Source organism: Cydia splendana, chromosome 9 (assembly GCF_910591565.1).
Source record: "Cydia splendana chromosome 9, ilCydSple1.2, whole genome shotgun sequence".
Taxonomy (NCBI): Eukaryota; Metazoa; Arthropoda; class Insecta; order Lepidoptera; family Tortricidae; genus Cydia; species Cydia splendana.
In genome coordinates, this window is record NC_085968.1 from 11,185,239 (window position 1) to 11,205,761 (window position 20,523).

At 37.2% G+C, this 20,523-nt stretch overlaps 1 protein-coding gene across 1 annotated transcript; it reads left to right on the top strand.

Annotated features, from left to right (window-relative positions):
- Positions 1 to 506: 506 nt before the first annotated feature.
- LOC134793524 (phospholipase A-2-activating protein) lies at positions 507 to 20,204 on the top strand. The gene is made up of 16 exons (XM_063765119.1): positions 507 to 712; positions 814 to 1,047; positions 1,118 to 1,308; positions 2,301 to 2,442; positions 3,958 to 4,112; positions 5,011 to 5,152; positions 5,678 to 5,858; positions 6,700 to 6,809; positions 7,303 to 7,392; positions 11,496 to 11,687; positions 12,577 to 12,700; positions 15,571 to 15,631; positions 15,859 to 15,984; positions 16,964 to 17,109; positions 17,474 to 17,598; positions 18,516 to 20,204. Exons 1-16 carry the CDS (start codon positions 576 to 578, stop codon positions 18,676 to 18,678), a joined length of 2,319 nt encoding a protein of 772 aa, XP_063621189.1. The 5' UTR covers positions 507 to 575; the 3' UTR covers positions 18,679 to 20,204.
- The last annotated feature ends 319 nt before the right edge of the window (positions 20,205 to 20,523 follow it).

Sequence of the window (20,523 nt, forward strand, 5' to 3'; positions counted from 1 at the left end):
GTCCTTTCGAACTGCGCTAATTTTAATGAAGACTTATGTACACAATTTAAATGGACCACTACTGTTACAGTTAAGAATCATTACATTCTAAACTATTTAAAATATGATTTACGACACGGCAAAGAACATATTTTATTATTTTTATCAATCAATCAACTCCATAGACAGAAATATATTCGCAAAACCCGCCTTTTTCCTGCGGGTGGTATTCCGATCCGGCAAAATAATACAGGTGCGTTCATTGTATTGTAAACCATAGACTTATAGTGATGCGATATAGTGATACTGAAAGCGATATCTCTTTCTCGCTCTTACTTATCGGTCCGTCGCACAATGACCTTGGTGCAGTGCGATAGTGTGTTACGGCCTTTAATTTAACTTATTGTAAAGCTTTATTTACACGCATAAACAACAGACACGTTCAAACAAATTTACTTATAGCAATTTTTGCATTTTTCAGCGAACCTCAAATAGTTTATCTGTGGACATCAAAAATGACATGACATGACATCTTCTCTCACCGCGATTGTTTCGATTGTCACGTACGATACCGTTGAAGATATTTATTTGTAGCAATGGCTGTACCGGATTATAAACTTAGTGCAGTTTTATATGGCCATTCCTTAGACGTGCGATGTGTGGCGAAGACCAAAGAATCCTGTATATTGTCTGCCTCTCGCGACCGAACCGCAAAATTATGGCACCCTGAAGGGTTAGTGTTTTTGAACAATCATCTCTCGACTTTAGTGCAAATTCTTTGTGTAGTTGAAAATTTGTTGATTAATCAGAGTATTTTTTGTTCATTCCGATCAGGGTTAAAGATTTCATCAACGCAGTCACATATAAAGGGCACAAAAACTTCGTGTCGTGTATTTGTTGGCTGCCGCCTTGCGAAGCTTTTCCGGACGGCATCGTAGTGACCGGCAGCAACGACAATACAATTTTAGGCTATAACTTGCAAGATGGCAGCATCGTGTTGACCCTGGAAGGTCATGAAAACGCCGTGTGTAGTGTTACACCGGGTTCTGACTCAGGAATTTTGTTAAGGTATGCTATGCAAGACTAAAGTTAGTTGTGAATGCTGGGCTGGGTTTTGATATAATGTTTAATGTTACAGTTCAAGTTGGGACAGCACAGCTAAAGTATGGAATGTGAACAATCCCCATGCCACTCCTGTAACATTGAAGGGGCACCAGGCCGCAGTGTGGGCAGTGGTGGAGCTGGGTAATGGGACATATGCCACAGCCTCGGCTGATAAAACCATTAAGCTGTGGAAAAAGGATGGATCTCTTATAACCACACTGGCAGGTAATTCTTTATTAGAAAAACAATATTGGTCTAGGGCTGAGAAGGCCCCCTAAACAATTTTGACTGAAAAAGTTTGGACTGTTTGGATTAAATTATTTAAAAGACCTTATCAGACATTAACTTGTTTCTATATTACTAAATTAAAAGTCAATCCAAATTATAAAATTAGTTTGCTTTTATTTTTCCTCTATAACCACTCAACAGTCCGGCCCGCGAGACTGTTTTCCTCTCAACCGTCCGGGTTTTGAGCATATTGGTTTCGGATACTATGCTATCGTCAGACAGTCAAGTGGATAAGAACAAATCTAATCATTATGCCTATAAACTTTGTAAAACAAATACATAGTTAAAAATTTTCGCAAAATAGAAAAGTTTTTTAAACAACGAGGAAAAAGAGATTTATGAGGGATGAAAGGCCAAGGGAGCTGCTCTCTGCATCAAGCATCTAGGCTTTGTGATGTTACTACCAATTATATATGAGGAATGACATATTGTTTGAAATAATTGTGGCATTCAACAATTATTTCAACTTCAACTTTCATTTTAGTATAAATATAAATCAAATACTAAAACAATGCCCAGCAATGTTCCCTATGGTACACCCTCCACTGGGTGGTTATTTGTTTAGGCACAGTGGTGGAATTTTGATATTTAAATTATATAATATCAAGTGAGTTGTGTTTTTGGTAGTCTGGTATCCACAACACTAGCCTTATTGAGCTTACTATGTGACTAGGACGCTCTGTGTAAGATTGTCCCATAATATGTACTTATGATATATATGATATTTGTATTTATTAAAAGACATTATTATTATTGAATTTATTATAAAATTGCTATTGAATTAATTTGCTGTGTTTATAATTTGTATTAAATGTTTTTATTTTTTATGTAAGTAAATTGATGTGACTAGTATGTAAGCGCTTTGGTATAACACTGTAATGCTTATATATGCTGAAATAAATGAAATGAAATGAAAAATTATTTCCCAGGTCACACTGACTGTGTGCGAGGGCTGGCCGTGGCTGGTCCGGACTCGTTCCTTAGCTGCTCCAATGACGCCTCCATCAGACTGTGGGCTAACAAAGGAGAGTGCCTTAACACTTACTACGGACATTCTAATTATATTTATAGGTAAGTAAGAAAAGTGTAAGTTGTAATAACACAACATAGCTACTAGTCTAACCATAAATTATGTTACAAAGTTAATTATACATAAACTATAAATTAAAAGTGATTGAAACAAATTTTATATAAATAGACAAACCAATTAAGAATTTAAAGTACTTAGTGATTATTCGATTTTTTCTTCTCTTTCATTAATATGTGCTTTTTAACAATAACATGCCCCAAAAATTCGCACGACTTTTTCACCACCTGTCGGGAATTTCTACCCCATACCTGTTTTGAATTTTCTGTAACAAACTATTTGAAAGTTCATCAATGTGACAGTTGCTATAGCCTGTACCCTCAAATGGCTCTTTAACCCAGTTGAGGGTAGATGAAAACATTACCTGATCAAAATAATGTAGGTTAAAGTCAGGTTGTTCAGTGACAGATCCAGGCGGTTTTGTATTTGGTTGGTTAACCCACGGTTACCCAGTAAATGTTATAACTACCCAAAGATGTGCAAATTATTTGTTTAAAGATAAAGATAAAAATAGCCTTTATTGCTAGATCTTATGTGTAGTTACATGTTTTATTTTATTTCCTCTATTTTTTTAATTATTTCTAGCTTGTCCACTGACATAGGCCTCCTCTAAAACCTTCCAGCGCTCTCTCTCCTGCTCTTCCCGACTCCAAGCTGGTCCAGCAACTTTCTTTATATCATCTTCCCACCTTAGTATCTGTCTGCCTCTCTTTCTTTTAGCATCTCTGGGGTACCAATGGGTTAGTTTCTGTGACCATTTGTTTGGGCCTCTGATCATATGACCCGTCCATCTCCACTTAAGTTTTATGACAGTTTTTGTTATGGGGATCACCTTTGTTTTTTGTCTAATGTCCGTTAGTCTTTCTCTGTCCTTTAATTTTATGTCTAATAGGCTCCTCTGCATGGAGTTTTGGCATACTTCTAATTTTCTCATGTTTATGCTTGTAAGGGCCCAGGTTTGGCATCCATAAGACATACATGGTGTTATGCAGGTGTTTATAATCTTGCTTTTTTCTAGTGCTGGAATCTCCTTACTTTTCATGATCTCCTTCAATGACCAGTAGCGTTGCCAAGAGTTACCAATCCTTTTATTGATCTCTTTTTCCATTTGGTCCGTTGGGGATATTGTCTGGCCTAGATATTCATATTCATCTACATACTCTACGCTTGTACCTCTTAATTCAATTTTTGCCTTTGGTCCATTTGTCATGACTGTTGTTTTAGATGAATTCATTGTCAGCCCAACTTTTGTACTTTTAATTATTTGTTTACTTGTATTTAAATATCTAAAGATACAGAGTAAAGGGACCGCATACTATTGTCACTGGGACAAGGTACGAAATGGTACTGAAATTATATTACTTGACCATACCATGATTAGGGCAGCCATGGCAGTATGAAATTAAGTAGAAATCTCTCTTCTTTTTCTATGGCTTTTGCCATGGATATCCCTAATGTAACTTAATCATAATTTCATCATATTTAACATTTGTTGCCAGTATAAGCATTCACCCGGGCCTGAACGGCTGGGCGACGTGCGGCGAGGACGGCTCGGTGCGACTCTGGTCCGCCGGGGACTGCGTGCGAGAGATCCGCCTGCCAGTGCATTCTGTCTGGAGCGTCGCTTGCATGGACAATGGAGACATTGTTACGGGTAAACTTTGTTTTTTTTATATCTGACCTAGTTGCTTACACTATGTAATGTTACAAAGTGATCCTCTAAATCAGCGGCCAGCAACAGGCAGCCCTCTCTCTTGCGGCCCGCGGGCCCCCCTGGCTATTCTGTATGTAATATTGTCAAACAACAATGTCTGATAAAGTCATAAATATTAACAAAGTGCGGCCCGCGTCAACTTTGTTAACTACTATGTGGCCCTTGGCTGCTAAAAGGTTGCCGACCGCTGGTCTAAATAGTCTAAACTCTAAATTAATGATATGACATGACATGAATGACATCACAAAAAATGTTTCACTAAAGTTTTCACTTTGTAAGTAAAGCTACACGTTTTCTTGCTATTTTCTGTATGTATTCTGGATTTATTAGGTTTTTTCATTGAAATTCGTCTGTATCCATCATTTTGACGTCTTTTTTAACCAAATTATGATATATTATTATTATTGGTATATTTCTTTTATTTTATGAATAATGGGGGTGTATGTTTCAATCTGCTAAGTAACAAATGTGCGCCAATATTTTTTTCGCTTAGTCCGACTCTTTCTTTAATACGCTAGCATCTAGCTATAAACTGATATCTGTATTTAAAAACTTGCGCTGTAACTGTAAATTAAATATCATTTTTAGGGTTCCGTACCCAAAGGGTAAAACGGGACCCTATTACTAAGACTCCGCTGTCCGTCCGTCCGTCCGTACGTCCGTCTGTCACCAGGCTGTATCTCACGAACCGTGATAGCTAGACAGTTGAAATTTTCACAGATGATGTATTTCTGTTGCCGCTATAACAACAAATACTAAAAAGTACGGAACCCTCGGTGGGCGAGTCCGACTCGCACTTGTCTGGTTTTTACCTTACAAATGCATGTTTAATATCCAGGTTCCAGCGACGGCTTAGTCCGGGTCTTCACCAAGGACCCGGCGCGCTACGCCGACGAGGCGACGCTCAAGCAGTTCGAAGAAGACGTTGAGAAGCTGGCAGCCGCCTCACAGCAGGAGATCGGAGGGTACAAGCTCTCTGAGTAAGTTGCGAGTGTCATGTCCATTGATGGGATAGTCGGGCGTAATGTCATGGTTCTAGTGGTGATTCAAAGACTGACTAAGTCCATAAGCAATTGATTTCACTTAATACTACTGGCAAATAATAATCCGTAATCGAGTCTTTAAAATTCCTACGCCCATCACAAAAACCACATTCGCGAGGCGTTTTCCTAACTTCATGCATCCGTATATTTACAATACAGTAGTAAAGGCTTGCAATATATCTGAAAAGTCTCCTCTTGAAGCAAAATTCATAATTAAGAACTGGTTGAAAGGTCTTAACTACAACCAAACTGAGATGCTGTTGAAGGTCATCACCTAATCACTTACATGATAACAATCTCTGTGCCCTTACACACACTGGCACACACACACACACACACACACACACACACACACACACACACACACACACATACGCACGCACGCACCCTTTTTCTTTCAAATAAATATTATTCTTAAATAGGGACCCTTATTAACTTTACTCTGTTTATATGTACTCCCAGATTGCCCGGCCCTGAAGTCCTACTGGAGCCTGGCAAAACGGACGGTCAGACCAGACTGGTCCGTCGCGGCACCAACGTGAAGTGCTACTCGTGGAACGCGGCCGCCGGCAGCTGGGACGAGGTCGGCGACGTCATGGGCGCCAACCCGTCCACCGAGGGCAAGACCATGTTCCAGGGGAAAGTGAGTCAGTTGCACTAGAGACGGCTAAACAGACGGTCAGACCAGACTGGTCCGTCGCGGCACCAACGTGAAGTGCTACTCGTGGAACGCGGCCGCCGGCCGCTGGGACGAGGTCGGCAACGTCAAGGGCGCCAACCCGCCCACCGAGGGCAAGACCATGTTTCAGGGCAAAGTGAGTCAGTTGCACTAGAGACGGCTAAACAGGTGGTCAATGTAAACTAGTCCGTCGCAGTACAATGCTCATCTTTATAACAATTTCCTGGTTGCATAACTTCTCATTTATTTAAACTGTCACGCTTTCACTCGCACTTTAAGCTTTCATCTTCTCCGAGACCACGGGGACAACACCGTCCTCGAAACGTCGGAGGTAAATCTTAAAACTTAAATACGCGATTAAGTCCCGTTATACAATTTAATAATTATTTAATAATGCATTCTTCTGCTTCTTCTTCTCTTATATGAAAGACATTGTCAATTGACTGTTCAATTCAAAGGGGAAACTAGGCCTTATTAGAAATATAGCCACACGCCTTACTGTTAGAATGCCCGAACTTTCTACTTTACACACTCTAGCTTGTGCCCGCGACTTCGTCTGCATCTGCATAGAAGGATGATGATAATGATTGATAAAAACTATCGTATGTCCTAACTCGGCCCTCAAACTATCTTCATACCAAATTTCATCTAAATCGGTTCAGCGGATTAAGCATAAAGAGGTAACAGACAGAGAGTAGGGATTCTGTCCATTGGTTTTCATGGTCCAAAATGCGTGTTGTGAGAATGCCGTCTAACAAAACCGATATTTCCACTTTGGCACTTTATCATGTTAGTATATTTCCAGGAGTACGACTTCGTGTTCAGCGTGGACATCAAGGAGGGCGCTCCGCCGCTGAAGCTGCCGTTCAACAAGACCGAGGACCCCTGGGTCGCCGCACAAGCCTTCATACACAAGTCAGTGCCCGTGTTTTATTAATATTTCTTTAACTAGTTACTTTAGTTTATTTTTTTATGCACTTGTTGTTTTTTTAATCACTGCACTTGCTGTATTTTTTTGTAAGATATTACTATTTAAAACATTACACTAAATTACCTTAATTATAAAATAAACATCACATATTACTACAATCCTACAAATTACTTAACGTAAAAAAAACACAAATCAAAAACAAAGCAATCAGCAGTTAGTCGAAAATGCCACCCCGCGTCATATGTCCCAGGCGCAAAGGTGCCCAAAACGCTCGCCGCATTTTTTATTGAACAGATGGTTAAAAGCTTTAAAACTTGTATTTTTGTCTCAATTAAGCCTGTTTTTGTGAGGATCAAAATAAATGTCTTATGTATATGGGACCAACTGTATTAAAGTGCACATTTCTAGATACATACTTGCATAATGATATTGATTGAAACAAATTTCTTAAAATTTTCAATAATATTTATATTTCAGACATGATTTGCCTCAAGTGTACTTAGAACAAGTTGCAAACTTCATCATCACTAATGCCAAGTTGGATTCGCTCCCCGCTCCAAGTAATGGGTAAGTTTTACTGACTAGACATGTACGCCGCGCCGCCGCGCCGCCGCCGCCGACGATTTTTCCACGCCGCCGCCGCCGATAAATTTGACCGGCGTATAATCGGCGTGGATAATGTTGATACCTATCGTGTCTTATTGCATGTTGCGTAGTGAATAGATAGTGTCAGAGGTATAATTTAAAGAGAAGAGAAGAGATAAAATTAGCATAATTTTTGTGGTTGCAGTGTTAGCGCTGATAACGATTTAGCGTTAATTTAAATACGATCTAGTTTCTGGATAACAGGTTATTATTTGATATTTAGCGCCCAGCTTTTTTATAGAACGCATTTTGTTTTACATACATTACTTACTATTAATGTAAAACAATATACTACATCAAAATACTATTGACACTCAAGAGACTATTCTCTTGATTTTGAACTGTCATAGGGAGTTCTCTTTTATCGACTTCCGATACACATATATCGATACAATGTAGAATTCGAAATATTTAAAAGTTATAATAGTTAATGGATATTTGACTGTAAAAGAAGTACTTAGTTTAAGCAGATAACATGTAAAAAAACCGGACAAGTGCGAGACGGACTCGCCCGCCGAGGGTTCCGAACTTTTTTAGTATTTGTTGTTATAGCGGCAACAGAAATACATCATCTGTGAAAATTTCAACTGTCTAGCTATCACGGTTCGTGTGATACAGCCTAGTGACAGACGGACGGACGGACGGACAGACAGCGGAGTCTTAGTAATAGCGTCCCGTTTTACCCTTTGGGTACGGAACCCTAAAAAGATGACTAAGTACTTAATTCTCTTAAAAAGAAACTAATGGACTAAGACTGACCTTGAAATTGAAAAAAAAAACACAGAACTGAAGTAGGTAATTAAATGTGAAACTATTAACTATTAAGTTTTCATTGTTTTTAATGCACATACAGTTAGTAGCATAACTGAGTCAATATCAGTACTTCAGTAAAATGTAAATATTATGATGACAAACAAATTTGCCTGAAAAAGCTATATGCAGAATATCTACTTCTTAAGTGCCGCTACAAAACTTTATTACAAATGATTTTCTTCCGTCTAATACAGTTTTCTTAATTTCATACTGAAACTGTAAAATTTGACCTAACTTATTTTTCGCATTACTTAATTTTTTTCTTAGGCATACTCAATTCAGTATCTGATTTAAAGTAAGGAATTCTATGCCCATTGTAATAGTTACAGTGAAACCTGGTTAATTGGCACCTGGATAAATGGAAAACCTCAATAATTGCAACCAAAAGTCCGGTCCCGGTCCCTTGAGACCAGAAGGCCTCTATAATTGAAATTTTAGAACCTCTATAATTGCAATTTAGATTTTAGTGCTTTTCGTAATTTTGCCTCTGTAATTGACCACATCGCAACTAAGACCTCTATAATTGACACTGTGCTAAAAAAATCCATTATTTTTGCTCTTCTTTTTACCTCTATTATTGAAACGAGTCTTACTTATTACCTCTGTAATTGAAATAATGTAGTCGTAGACAGCAGAAACAATATTTTAATAGCAATGATCATTTTATTTATATCTTCATTCAGAATTCAATTTATTTATTGGGTATCTATCACAGCCTGTAGTAGGTGAAATAGTTTTGATTAATCAAAAACAAAGTACGCTTTTAACATTCTAATAAAACTTTCTTCTACAATTCAAGGGTATTTTTTAAACCCAAATGATAAGAAAATAAAGTAGTAATTAATCTAGTGTAAAAGTGCAAGTATAGACAGAAGCAATATATAGACCAGAAACCCAGAACGTAAGCGTGTAAATCTACTTTCAATGGTTATATGCACCTCCATAAAAGAAATTTGTCAGAACGCAACCTCTATTAATGAAAACCTCTATAATTGACACCACGATTTTTTGAACCTCGTTAATTGACACGACCTGCTTAAATGAAAAACCTGGTTAATTGACAAAAAATGGCCAGTCCCTTGAGATTGCAATTATCCAGGTTCCACTGTATTAATCATTTCAATCAGGCTTATTTTTGTATTTAGTGACAAAACTGAGTCAAGGCAAATAGCCTAACAAATTTGTAATTAGTTAAATTTTGGAGTGAACTTCATTCTGGGATAACTATAAAAATACGTTAGATATAATATTAATTATATACCACATTATAAAGAGCATGTAATGTACTATTTTTACTAATTACCTTACATGGACGTGTCAAAGAAAAATATAAATTTTAGGCAGATTAAAAAAAAGGAAGTTTAACAGTTTTTCCGTCAAAATATAGGATGAACGAAAAAATCAAGATTGTGAATGCAATTAATAGGAATCAGTTTCACATATGGATAGATTGCTGACACCGAGACAAACACATATCACCTAAAAGTTTTATATTTTTCTGTAGATTTATCAGACTAATCTTCATTTAACGACATTGGTGCAAAACTGATTCAGTACTAAATAGTATCTAATAGATAAAATTATTATTTTTATCTGCAATAACATAATGGTTCAGTCAGTTTATCAGTGTTGTAAACCATTAATAATAAAATAGTAACTGAATAAGCCTTTTCTGAAATAATGAAAGAAGCATGTCAAAGTGATGCACATTGACTCAGTTATGCTACTAACTGTATCTATTCCGCATTTTCAATTACTCAAAGTTATCTGGGATAGATCGCTCTTTAGCGATTAAACCGCCTTTACTTTTAATATTTTTTGATATGTTGTATTCTACATTGTATCGATATAGGTATATCGAAAGTCGATAAATGAGAAGTCCCTAATGACAATTCAAACTGCCACGAGAATTCCGGCCTCTGAATTGCTAAATTTGTTACTATTTAAAAATACCGTTAGGTTGGTAAGAAATGGTTGCCAAGTGACATGATGGGATATCACTTTCGGCAATAATTTATAAAACACCCATAATGTGTTTTGGATGGACTAGTAAATACTCAGAAGGCTTTCAAGTAGAGTTTCTACAGCCACGTTCTCATGTAATATCAAAAATTATGCCACGCCGATTTCACGCCGATCACGCCGCCGCCGCCGGTCAAAAAATCATCGGACGATGATTTTGCCATCGGCGCACATGTCTATTACTGACCACATCTCGTATAATATTATGTAGTACCAGCGACCCGCCCCGGCTTCGCACGGGTTAACAAATTATACACTTAAACCTTCCTCAAGAATCACTCTATTGATAGGCGAAAACCGCATGAAAATCCGTTTTAGTTTTTGAATTTATCGTGAACAAACATAACACACAGACAGACGCGGCGGGGGGACTTTGTTTTATAAGGTGTAGTGAAGTATATACCTCAAGCGATATACACCGTGTTTTTATTGAATTCCGTTAACTTCGGGGTATGGTTAAGTACGTTTAAGAAAACTAAATGGCATAGTTAAGTTAAAAAAAAAAAAAAAGTTTTGCTTTAAAAAAATAAAAAGTAAAGTTTAAAAGTAATTAAGTGTAGCATATAGCGTTGTTTTGTAACACGGGCATTACATTTAACTCAACAAAACAATTGAAATCTGTGACATATCAATGTCATTTCGAACATCGATCGACCGAGATTGTACTTAAGTTTAGTAGCAAATGTATGAACTCATTCTAAACACTAATCAATATGTAAACCGGCCCTAAGGCAAGTGTACACGCTCGTAGAGGCCTTAGAGGAAAAAAAATGATTGATTATCTCTGAAATGGAGTTAATTAGAATATCGGTGTCTTTGAGAAAGTTACTTGATTTAAGCTCAGGAATGCACCCTTGGAGTTAACGGAAATCAAAAAAAACACGGTGTATACATATAAGAAAAAAGTATGAGGTCTAAAATTTATGCATTCGGCTCTGTTTAACTTTTATTTTATGCTAGAATGGACTCTCGTCCATACACATACAAACTGCGTAGACTGTCCTACTTCTACTAAACCAAGCATTGTCGTGCGCCAACAAAGAGTGAGAGTACCTTACATGAATGTGTTCAGGACAGGAGTGAAGCGTGTGACCGAGATGTATTTTTTTTTTCATTTTTATTATGTAAAAATAAAAGCATTCACAAGCTCAGCCTTAAACGGCAGATCTACAACAGTTATCGCATCGCAGGTACTTCGACCCGTTCACGGGCTCGTCGCGCTACGTGCCGGGCTCGGAGCCCCTTGCGGCCGGGCTGCCCGCGCCCGCCGCCGCCGACCCCTTCACCGGCGCCGCCGCGTACTCCACGGCAGCGGCCGCGCAGACGCAACAAACCCTGCAATCCAACGAGAAACCGCTCATACCGCACGACGCTTACATCAGGTAAAACCAATGGGGAGACACTCCTGACTTCGGTCGAACTCGGCTCCGTTCGGCTCAGCATTGCTCCGAGCAATTATTAGGGTTGACACCACTTGACTTCCTTTTGCGTGCACGACCACAGATAAGATAATCACTTGAATTTTGACAACCCTAAATGGCCGAAAGGGATAGTGCCATATATTAGAAAGGGATATCATGATTCGACCCTGAACCGCTGTCAAACTTCGGGTTTGTAGGAAGTGCCCTTTCTGTACGGTAGTAGTATTATTTATTCTGTGGTAAAACTTGTGTTATTCACAAACGCGCTACAAGCCTGAATTAGCTAATAATCCTTTGTCTTATTCTGTAATTTTGATTTATGTATTTGTAAGAAAGGGATAACCCATAAATTAACTAATTGAGGCTTCTAAAGTTTTATAATTAAAGGGGACCGCCGAAGACGCCAACAGATGCGCGCGGCGCCAGTCCAATATCAACCTTAGTAAATTCCGACAAGGTTCACGATAACGCACCGCGCACGGTAGGCGTGTCATTCAAATGGTTATTGACATCCCTCTCATGAGATGAGACAGTGTAAATGACAATGAAAACCAATGACACCAGTTTTCATCCAAAAGATGGTTCTTATTAAACCTACCACACTATTAAAGTTACTATTAACACATTCAGCGCCGAAAACCCGACTATCGGGTATTTTATGATATCGTTCCCAGGCCGGACGACCAGGCCGATAGTCGGGATCGTGGTACTACTGCTTTATATGACGAAATTGTTGTGGCCTGACGCGGACGTCTTGTTTAGCTGGGTGGCAATGAATGTTTACAACACCAGCCAATCTGATCATTGCATACCATATTAATGCAGTTTACGTCGTTAAATGATTTTATAGATTCGATCAAGCGAACCTAACTGCGATCCACGACAAGCTAAAAGAATTCAATAGTAAGGTTGGAGATGGACTGAGCGCCCTGACTGAACAACAACTAGCTGATATTGTTAAATTAGGTGAACTGGTAAGTAAACCTATATATGTGACGTTCCACGGGAAAAGGTACCTTATGAGGGTTTCTAGTTTCGGAGATATGAAATGTTTTGTAAAGAGGTGAAAAAATGCTCAATTTTTTTTTATTGTGTGATCTGAAACCTTAATGCGTAACGTTTGTTTACCTGTTTTTATTTTTGTTATAAGTTAGTTATAAGCCTAGTAATGTCGTCTCAGAGTTTAGTAGAAAAGGTACCTTATGGAAAAAAGATTGAAAATTCCCAAAAAAACTAGTCAATACGGGAAAAGAAGTTTGGTAGAGAACTGTATTAGCATTCTGCAAAACTAATTTGATAATTTCAGTTCTGGTTGGGGCGCCTCGCAAATATTATAACCGTACATAGACCGACATCACAAATCCAAGTAGCCTGCTATTACGAGGGTTGCACTGAAAATGTCGGGAATAGAGAAAACTGTCGCATCTAGACGGTCAATCTTTATTTTAATACATACTTAAACTCAAACTGACCACGCATATAAATTTTCTTTTGAAAGTAATCATTCTGTAATGCACACGGCTCATAATCCCAAAGTCCTTTTTGTATGGCGATTTTGGGGCCTTAGTGGTTTTGTATGAAATTCGTGGAGTAGCCAACGGAATTGAAGTTTTTTTACATATATATATATATATAAAAGATTTTTTTACTGTTGTCATATGAATATTTAGGAATGTCGAAATCTGCCGATATGCAACTTTTTTGGCAGTCTTTTTAATTAACAGCACAAATGCGATTTTAATTTTTGACGTCGCTTTGGAATGACATGCTTCTTTAAGATCACCCATGGGATAAAATGAAAGTGACTTTCATATTTAATTTTAACTGCAAACGAGCGTACGATGAACTCTAGTTCATAAAAAAATAACAGAAGCCCATTGTAACTTTTATTTGTTCGCTGAGGGCATATTGAAAACCGTTTAAAAATATGATCCGAAAAATCACTTGGCCAAAAATTCAAATAATGTTCGACATACAATTTTCAAATTGCCAGTAATTCTTAAATACAAATGACAACCAAATGGAATATACCTTAAAAGTTTTATAAAGAGTTACATTTTTATAAATTATATGCCTGTTTCTATTATGTTATTTCTAAGTGTCCCATTCCCGAATATTTCAGTGCGACCCTCGTATACCAAAGTTACTCTCGTCAAGTCTTTCTTAACTAGAATAATCTTCATTTGGTTTGGTCGCATGCAGTAAATCAGCCATTGGTTTGCTGAAAAATGCCAATACCCGACGCATTACCTTATGGAATATCTGAGGTCATTGAACCTCAATGCCGCTTATCTTCAATAGCAACCGAAATATATTATTGATAAGAAATAGACGATTTATACCAGGTTAACCCCAAAATATTATTAGTTTATCCTAACTGTTCCATCATCATCATCATGCCTCATCATGTAACTTAATCACAAGGTACCTTTTCATTACATACAAATTATTGGTCTTTTTTAAGATTATTATGACGAAGAACTAATTAAATTTGGGGCAGTTTAATGTAAATTAATATTTTCTATTCATAAAAGATAAACTGTAATATGATTGATATTTTGTAGTGATGTATTATTAGATTTATTTCCATAAGGTACCTTTTCGTAAATGTATGGAGCAAATACTGTTATTGTTATGTAAGTTTAAAGTGGCATAAGGGGTTAAATATAGTATTTAGTTGGGGTTTTAGGATTTATTTCATTTGAATGACAGAATTTCTTTCATATGTGCTCAGAAAAATTGATTGTGTGTCACATTAAAAGTAAAAATATTCAATTTTGTGATTTTATATGAAAAAGTCAGAAAATACATTTTCACCTCTAAATCGGTATTGTTTTTTGCTTAAACTGTCTGTCAGTGTCGTTTTCTAATAGATAAAATTTAAATCTTGAGAGCTCATTGCAATCAATCGTGAAAATGAAATAAAACTTTATTTTCAAGAGATTGGTTAGTATACACATAAATCAGTCGATATCAAAAGTTTCTATTTGCATTACAGAACAAGTCGCAATATTTTTTAAATCTCAGATATATAAGGTATTATTATTTGTAGTCAACTATGTAACTTACTGCAGGAACATAGTTTTTTAGGCGGCTAAACTTAAAACTTCTCTATCGTAAAGTTGCTCATTTCACAACATTATTTTCAAAAAATCATATCTCTGTAACTACGCAACCTAGAAGGTTGATCTTTTGTGTTATCGATAGCTTATCTATTGTAGATTACTGGGGTATGCATAACTCCATACCCGCCATAAGGTACCTTTGACCGTGGGACGTCACATATAAGTATACGTATTTAGAATATTAGTGGTAATACGTTGTAAAATTTTGTGCTAACCACCATTTCTTTGTTAACCTGTTGCTATTGTTGGGAACCTATAATTGGCTTTCTGTTATTTACATACATAACTATTGTACAATTGATAGCTGTTGGTTCTCCGAGTCATAAATAAATAAATAAACATCTAAACTAAAGCCATAGCAAATGTTATTATATTTTAACCTCTAGTCGCCTTAAGAAAACCTATTCCATTGTATTTTGAATCTTTATTTTGAAAAATCAGAATTGTAGTCTTGGTAACTTAGATTTTTGGGCGGTTTGATAGGAAAATGTAACAGATTTAAAATATAATAATGTAATTGAAGGTTTTACTCAAAAACTACGAGCTTGAATCTGCTCCCACCATGTTAGCTGTATACAAATTTAATCGATACTATAATTTATTAAACGGGCGATATTTTATCTAAATTAGATAGTCTCAAGGGAGATTGCAAATTAAAATAAAATAAAAAAATACATAACTGTATTGCTAGTCTTTATAAAGGTTTATTTTATTTTCAGAATAGCACTTATAATCCCGAAACCATAGCCTTATTGAAGAAAACTTTAGAATGGCCAAAAGGTAACTTTACAAGCTTTTCCTACATTCATGGACAAATTTCGAGGAACGCAAAAAAACGCGCTCTAAATTTGTCCATGAGTATATAATGTATGTGTATGTGAGAAAAGTGGCGCTGTCTTGTGTCGGAGGCTAAGTCTCATTTTGGGTCGCTGAGCCAACGAAGTAAGTAAGTATATAATGTATCACCAAATATGTAGAACAAATAATTAATAAGTTTATTTTTTCAGAAATCCTCTTCCCGGTATTAGACGTGACGCGGCTAGCAGTTAGAAATAAAGAAGTCAACGGTCAAATATTCGACACGACGTACGGGCCGGACTTCGTCAAATACTTATTGACTTTGTTAGCTCCAGGTATGTAAACGCTTACGTGTCTATCATATATATAAGGTGCTACTTTATTAGTTGCAGATATTTGAACAGATAATACTTTACTTTTAAACAATTAACTTTAAATATAAATTAAGAATATTTAATTAATATTTGTTTTGTATTAATTTACCGAACAAAAAATTAAATTTCATTATGGTTCGGCGGGAAAACTGCAAAAGGTTATTAGGATGACGTGGCCAGACAGTTAGGTGTTAGGTAAAAGAGGTACTAGAATCTGTTAAATGAGTTCACATTTAATAATCACATTAACAGGGTGTTTTTACGTAAATTTGTTTTTCAGTTTTCTCCAAAAAAACATCGTAAAAGCTATAATGTTTCACACTTAAATATACTCCAGGAACCGAGTACTATCAGCTGTCTAAATATCTGCAAGTAATAAAGTAACACCTTATATTAACCAAATATCTGGGAGACCGAGCTTTGCTCGGAAAACATATAAAAACCCAGAGGTAAGACCTAGCTAGATCGATTTTTCGCCCCAAAAAAAACCCAAATTCCTTCGAAATCGTTAGAGCAGTTTCCGAGATCCCCGAAATATATATATAAATAAACAAGAATTGCTTGTTTAAAGGTATTAGATAAAATGGTGGCTCTGACTGTAAACCGATACCTAGAGGTGTCACCCATACAATAAAAGTTTCGTTCATTCCTTATACCTCCTTTTATACCTTATTAAATAACCTGTCAACCTTCCTTCCAAAGAGCAACACTCTTAACCATAGGGTATCCTTATGTCTTTGCAGTGGCGGATTTGCCCTAAGGCCCAGTAGGCCCGGGCCTAGTGCGGCAAGACATTAGGGGTGGCAGCAAGGCGGCAGTATATATGATGGGTGCTGAGAAAGAGGCGGCTAGTCGTTACTACAGGGCCCGGGGCCTAGAGCGGCCAAGACTGCAAATCCGCCACTGTGTCTGTGCAATAAGTTAATAATTATATTTACAGGCAATATCCCGGCGAACCAAATGCTAGCGATGCGGGTTCTAGTGAACGCGTTCAGCGACCTGCCCGGCGAGATGTTAGTACTGGCCGCTCGTGAATCCGTCGCGCACTGCATCATCTGTCTCACGCAGCTCAGCGCCAACGCGCAGGTAAGATAAGGATAGGAATATACTATCACTGTTTTGTCATTCAGGTGATATGGGAGCTCCTATAATTGGCTTCTTTTTTATCCCAGATAATTATCAATCGACAGATGTTACAAAAGTCCCTCTGTCACAAAAGTCTATTTCAGAATTTTATCCGACTACCGAAAAGGCCAAATGAATAGTTATGGCTAGCAATCTTAGTAACATGTATGTTAATGTTAAAGGGGTATGTTTGTTTGAACGTCACAACCACCACCGTAGTGTCCAACCTACCCCAACCGAGCCGACTTCCAAAAAGCAGGCATTCAGTACTGTAACATTTTGTAAAATGAATCATAATTCCAACAAATGTATTTTTCACTAATAGATAGCAGCGGCATCTCTGTTATTGAACTTGTCGGTGGCGCTGGCGCAACAGAGCGACTCCCCCGACCTCGCCGATTGCATCCTCAACCTGCTTAGCAAGATTACTGACAACGAAGCCTATTTCAGGTAAAATTAATTGCATATAGTCTGACGTAACCTAGAAAAACAAACAAACAATCTTTAAACTTGCGTCTTTTTTGTTTACCACTTTGTCGCTTACCATAAGGGTAAAATTTGCTTGTATCTTTATACGTATAACCTGTCAGACCATCCTTATGGCAAGCGACAATGTGGTACCTTTTGCTTGACCTTTCACAAGCAAATGGCCTTACCGGGATTCGAGCGCAGGACCAGCTTCGCAGCCATGGACTATAGTTCGTTTTTTTAGCATTAGAAAGAAGGTAAGCGATCTTGACATGTATTTTAATTGAAAAACGCTTTTTGAAAATCAGTAACTATTGTTTATGAAAGCAGAAGAATATAAATGATCGTATTAGATTCATAATACTGCAATGTTCGGCCGCCAGAGTGCACCACTACCGACTCAGTAAATTCATAGACTAACTTATACATACTGTGCCTTAAACTGTTTTTTGGCAATATTTTACAGACAATAAAATATGACATTGATGCATCAAGGCGGTTTGTTAACAAGGGCCTACCGGTAAACGCGAAAATCGAAATTTAGTTATCTGCCTCTTTATCGCTCGCATATGCAAGAGTGATAGAGAGATTAGATAACGAAATTTCGATTTTCTTGTTTCGCGGTAGGCCATGTGATTGACGTGACGTGTGATGTGTTAATGTGGTTTGTTTACTGTATGTGCCACAAAGGTGCCACCTACGCAGAGCTTTGCCTAATATTCCCTATTGTTACATATTTGCATATTTTTAAAACGTGTTTTTCAATTAAAAGACACATCAAGATTGTTTACCTTTTTTCTAATGCTAAAAAAAAAACAATCTGTAGTTACTACCCACTCGAGCCTAGACTATTATATCAAGAGGTTATTACAATTCATTACCCATTATTTTTTCTACAGAGGGTTAGTCGGCCTCGGCACGCTCCTCGCCGAGGCGCCAAACCGTCTCGTGATCCAGACCAAAATCGTGTCCAACACCGCCGTGCACAACCGCCTCAAGCGGGACAGCGGCGACGCCAACAAGGTCGCCGTGTGCTCCAGGCAGATCCTTAGCCTTTTATAATATTTACAAGCATTTGTAAATACTAACTATAAAATATAGGGTCGTTTGGATCCGGCAAGACTCGTAACCGGTTTAAAATACACCTTTTAATACCGATTTATTCTTGTTCCACTTTTCCTTGAGAACGCGAACGTATTAACCTTTGACGTTATTCATAAAAGCTTGTAAACTCTAACAAACCGTTGATGATCGTTTGTCCCTATCCGTCATTTTGAGATTTCTGTTAGAAAGAGACAACATTTAAAGGAGGTTTGTAAGAGGTTGCTAAGTTTTATGAATACGTTGCTTTATCTTTCCTAAATTAACCGGTTCATAAGGTTCATTTGATAAACAGGGGGAACGGACGGCGGGCGGGTGGTAAAGTACGAGTTTTCGGCCTGTTGTTGTTTATAACGACTTACCTAATTGATTCTAAACCGGTTAAACCTAAATAAAAACTATAAAGAATAACTCTTCAAACCGGATTAGCAATAACGGATTTTAGAATTAACGAAACCGAAATATAATAACGAAAAAATATGTCAAATATAATTATAACGTTTGTAAATTTAACCGTACCCGAGCCATGGATTGGTATTCTGAATCAGAGAGTATTAACCTTTTGGACGCCAATGACCGATATATCCGCACCGCAGGTTCAACGCCAAAGACCGATTAATCGGTCACAGACCACAGAGCAACACCAGACCTACATGCATATGCATAAAGTTCAATTTCAGTTTTGACACTTCGGTGACGTGGCGTCCGAGTGACAGCTTTTGTGTTTGACACGGCGTCGAAAAGGTTAATTACATGACATGCAGTTTCGTTCGATTATTTACTAGTATATGGTAAGTCACAGTTATCTGGAGTGCTAGGAGAAAAGGTCTCACAATAATGCCAACGGAAGGAGTAATAATTATTATATAATGTAATATTCATTTTTTTATGCTAACTAATCTATCTACTGCCAGACTGTGATGAACTTTTATAAAATAATAACAATGTTCAAAGACTTAAAGCAATTGTGAAATGTCATGTTCCGGTTTGTGTTATGCTTTTCGCTGTAAAATATTCTCCATAAGGCTGTTAATGTTAGCGAATATTTTTCGCTTAATTCTTACTAATAGTTGACTTGCCTATAGCAATTGAACACTTATGGCGTTATTGATAAACGCACTACAAGCCTCAATTAGCTATTAATTAAATTTGTCCTAATCTGTCATTTTGACTTATGTATATGGAAGAAAGGGATAAAACAAATTAACTAATTGAGACTTGGAAAGTTATATGAATAAGGGGGTTAATATCTATGCCTAAATATATGTGGGTCATAAAATATTCACATTTTAAAGCAATAATTTTCGTACATGTACCGATCACGTGCCCAGTTTTGAAAGAAACACAAACTTTATATATAAACACTATTTAATGATCTTATTTAATATGTAATAAAGTTATAATACATAATTTACAGTTGCTACGTATCGATAACAGCGGTGTTTATGTTCAATAGCAAAGATTAAATAATTTTAATATAAAAATAATTTTATTTTACAACATTCAGGTGTAAACCTTCATTAACCCTTTACCAGGCTAAGGGATATATATATCCCACATACGGCACTTCAAACGTGTTCTATTTTCGATCAGTAAGACTGACATTCGATTGTCATTTTTGAACTGCCAGCCTGGTAAAAGGTTAACCTTTTAAGATTACATATAATTTGACAACTAAAACTCATTATCATATCATTATCACTATTCGCAGTCACATGTAGATCAAAACCCCACCCCCGAGCACCTACGCCAGGCGTGGCTCACTCCGCGATTTCGTCGCTTTACAACAGGTAGCTACAAGTACAT

Coding starts and splice junctions, on each gene's coding strand:
- LOC134793524 (XM_063765119.1), top strand. CDS start 576: ATGGCTGTACCGGATTATAAACTTAGTGCAGTTTTATATGGCCATTCC. Junction 6,810..7,302: donor GCACAAGCCTTCATACACAA/GTCAGTGCCCGT, acceptor TTTATATTTCAG/ACATGATTTGCCTCAAGTGT. Junction 15,632..15,858: donor AACTTTAGAATGGCCAAAAG/GTAACTTTACAA, acceptor TTATTTTTTCAG/AAATCCTCTTCCCGGTATTA.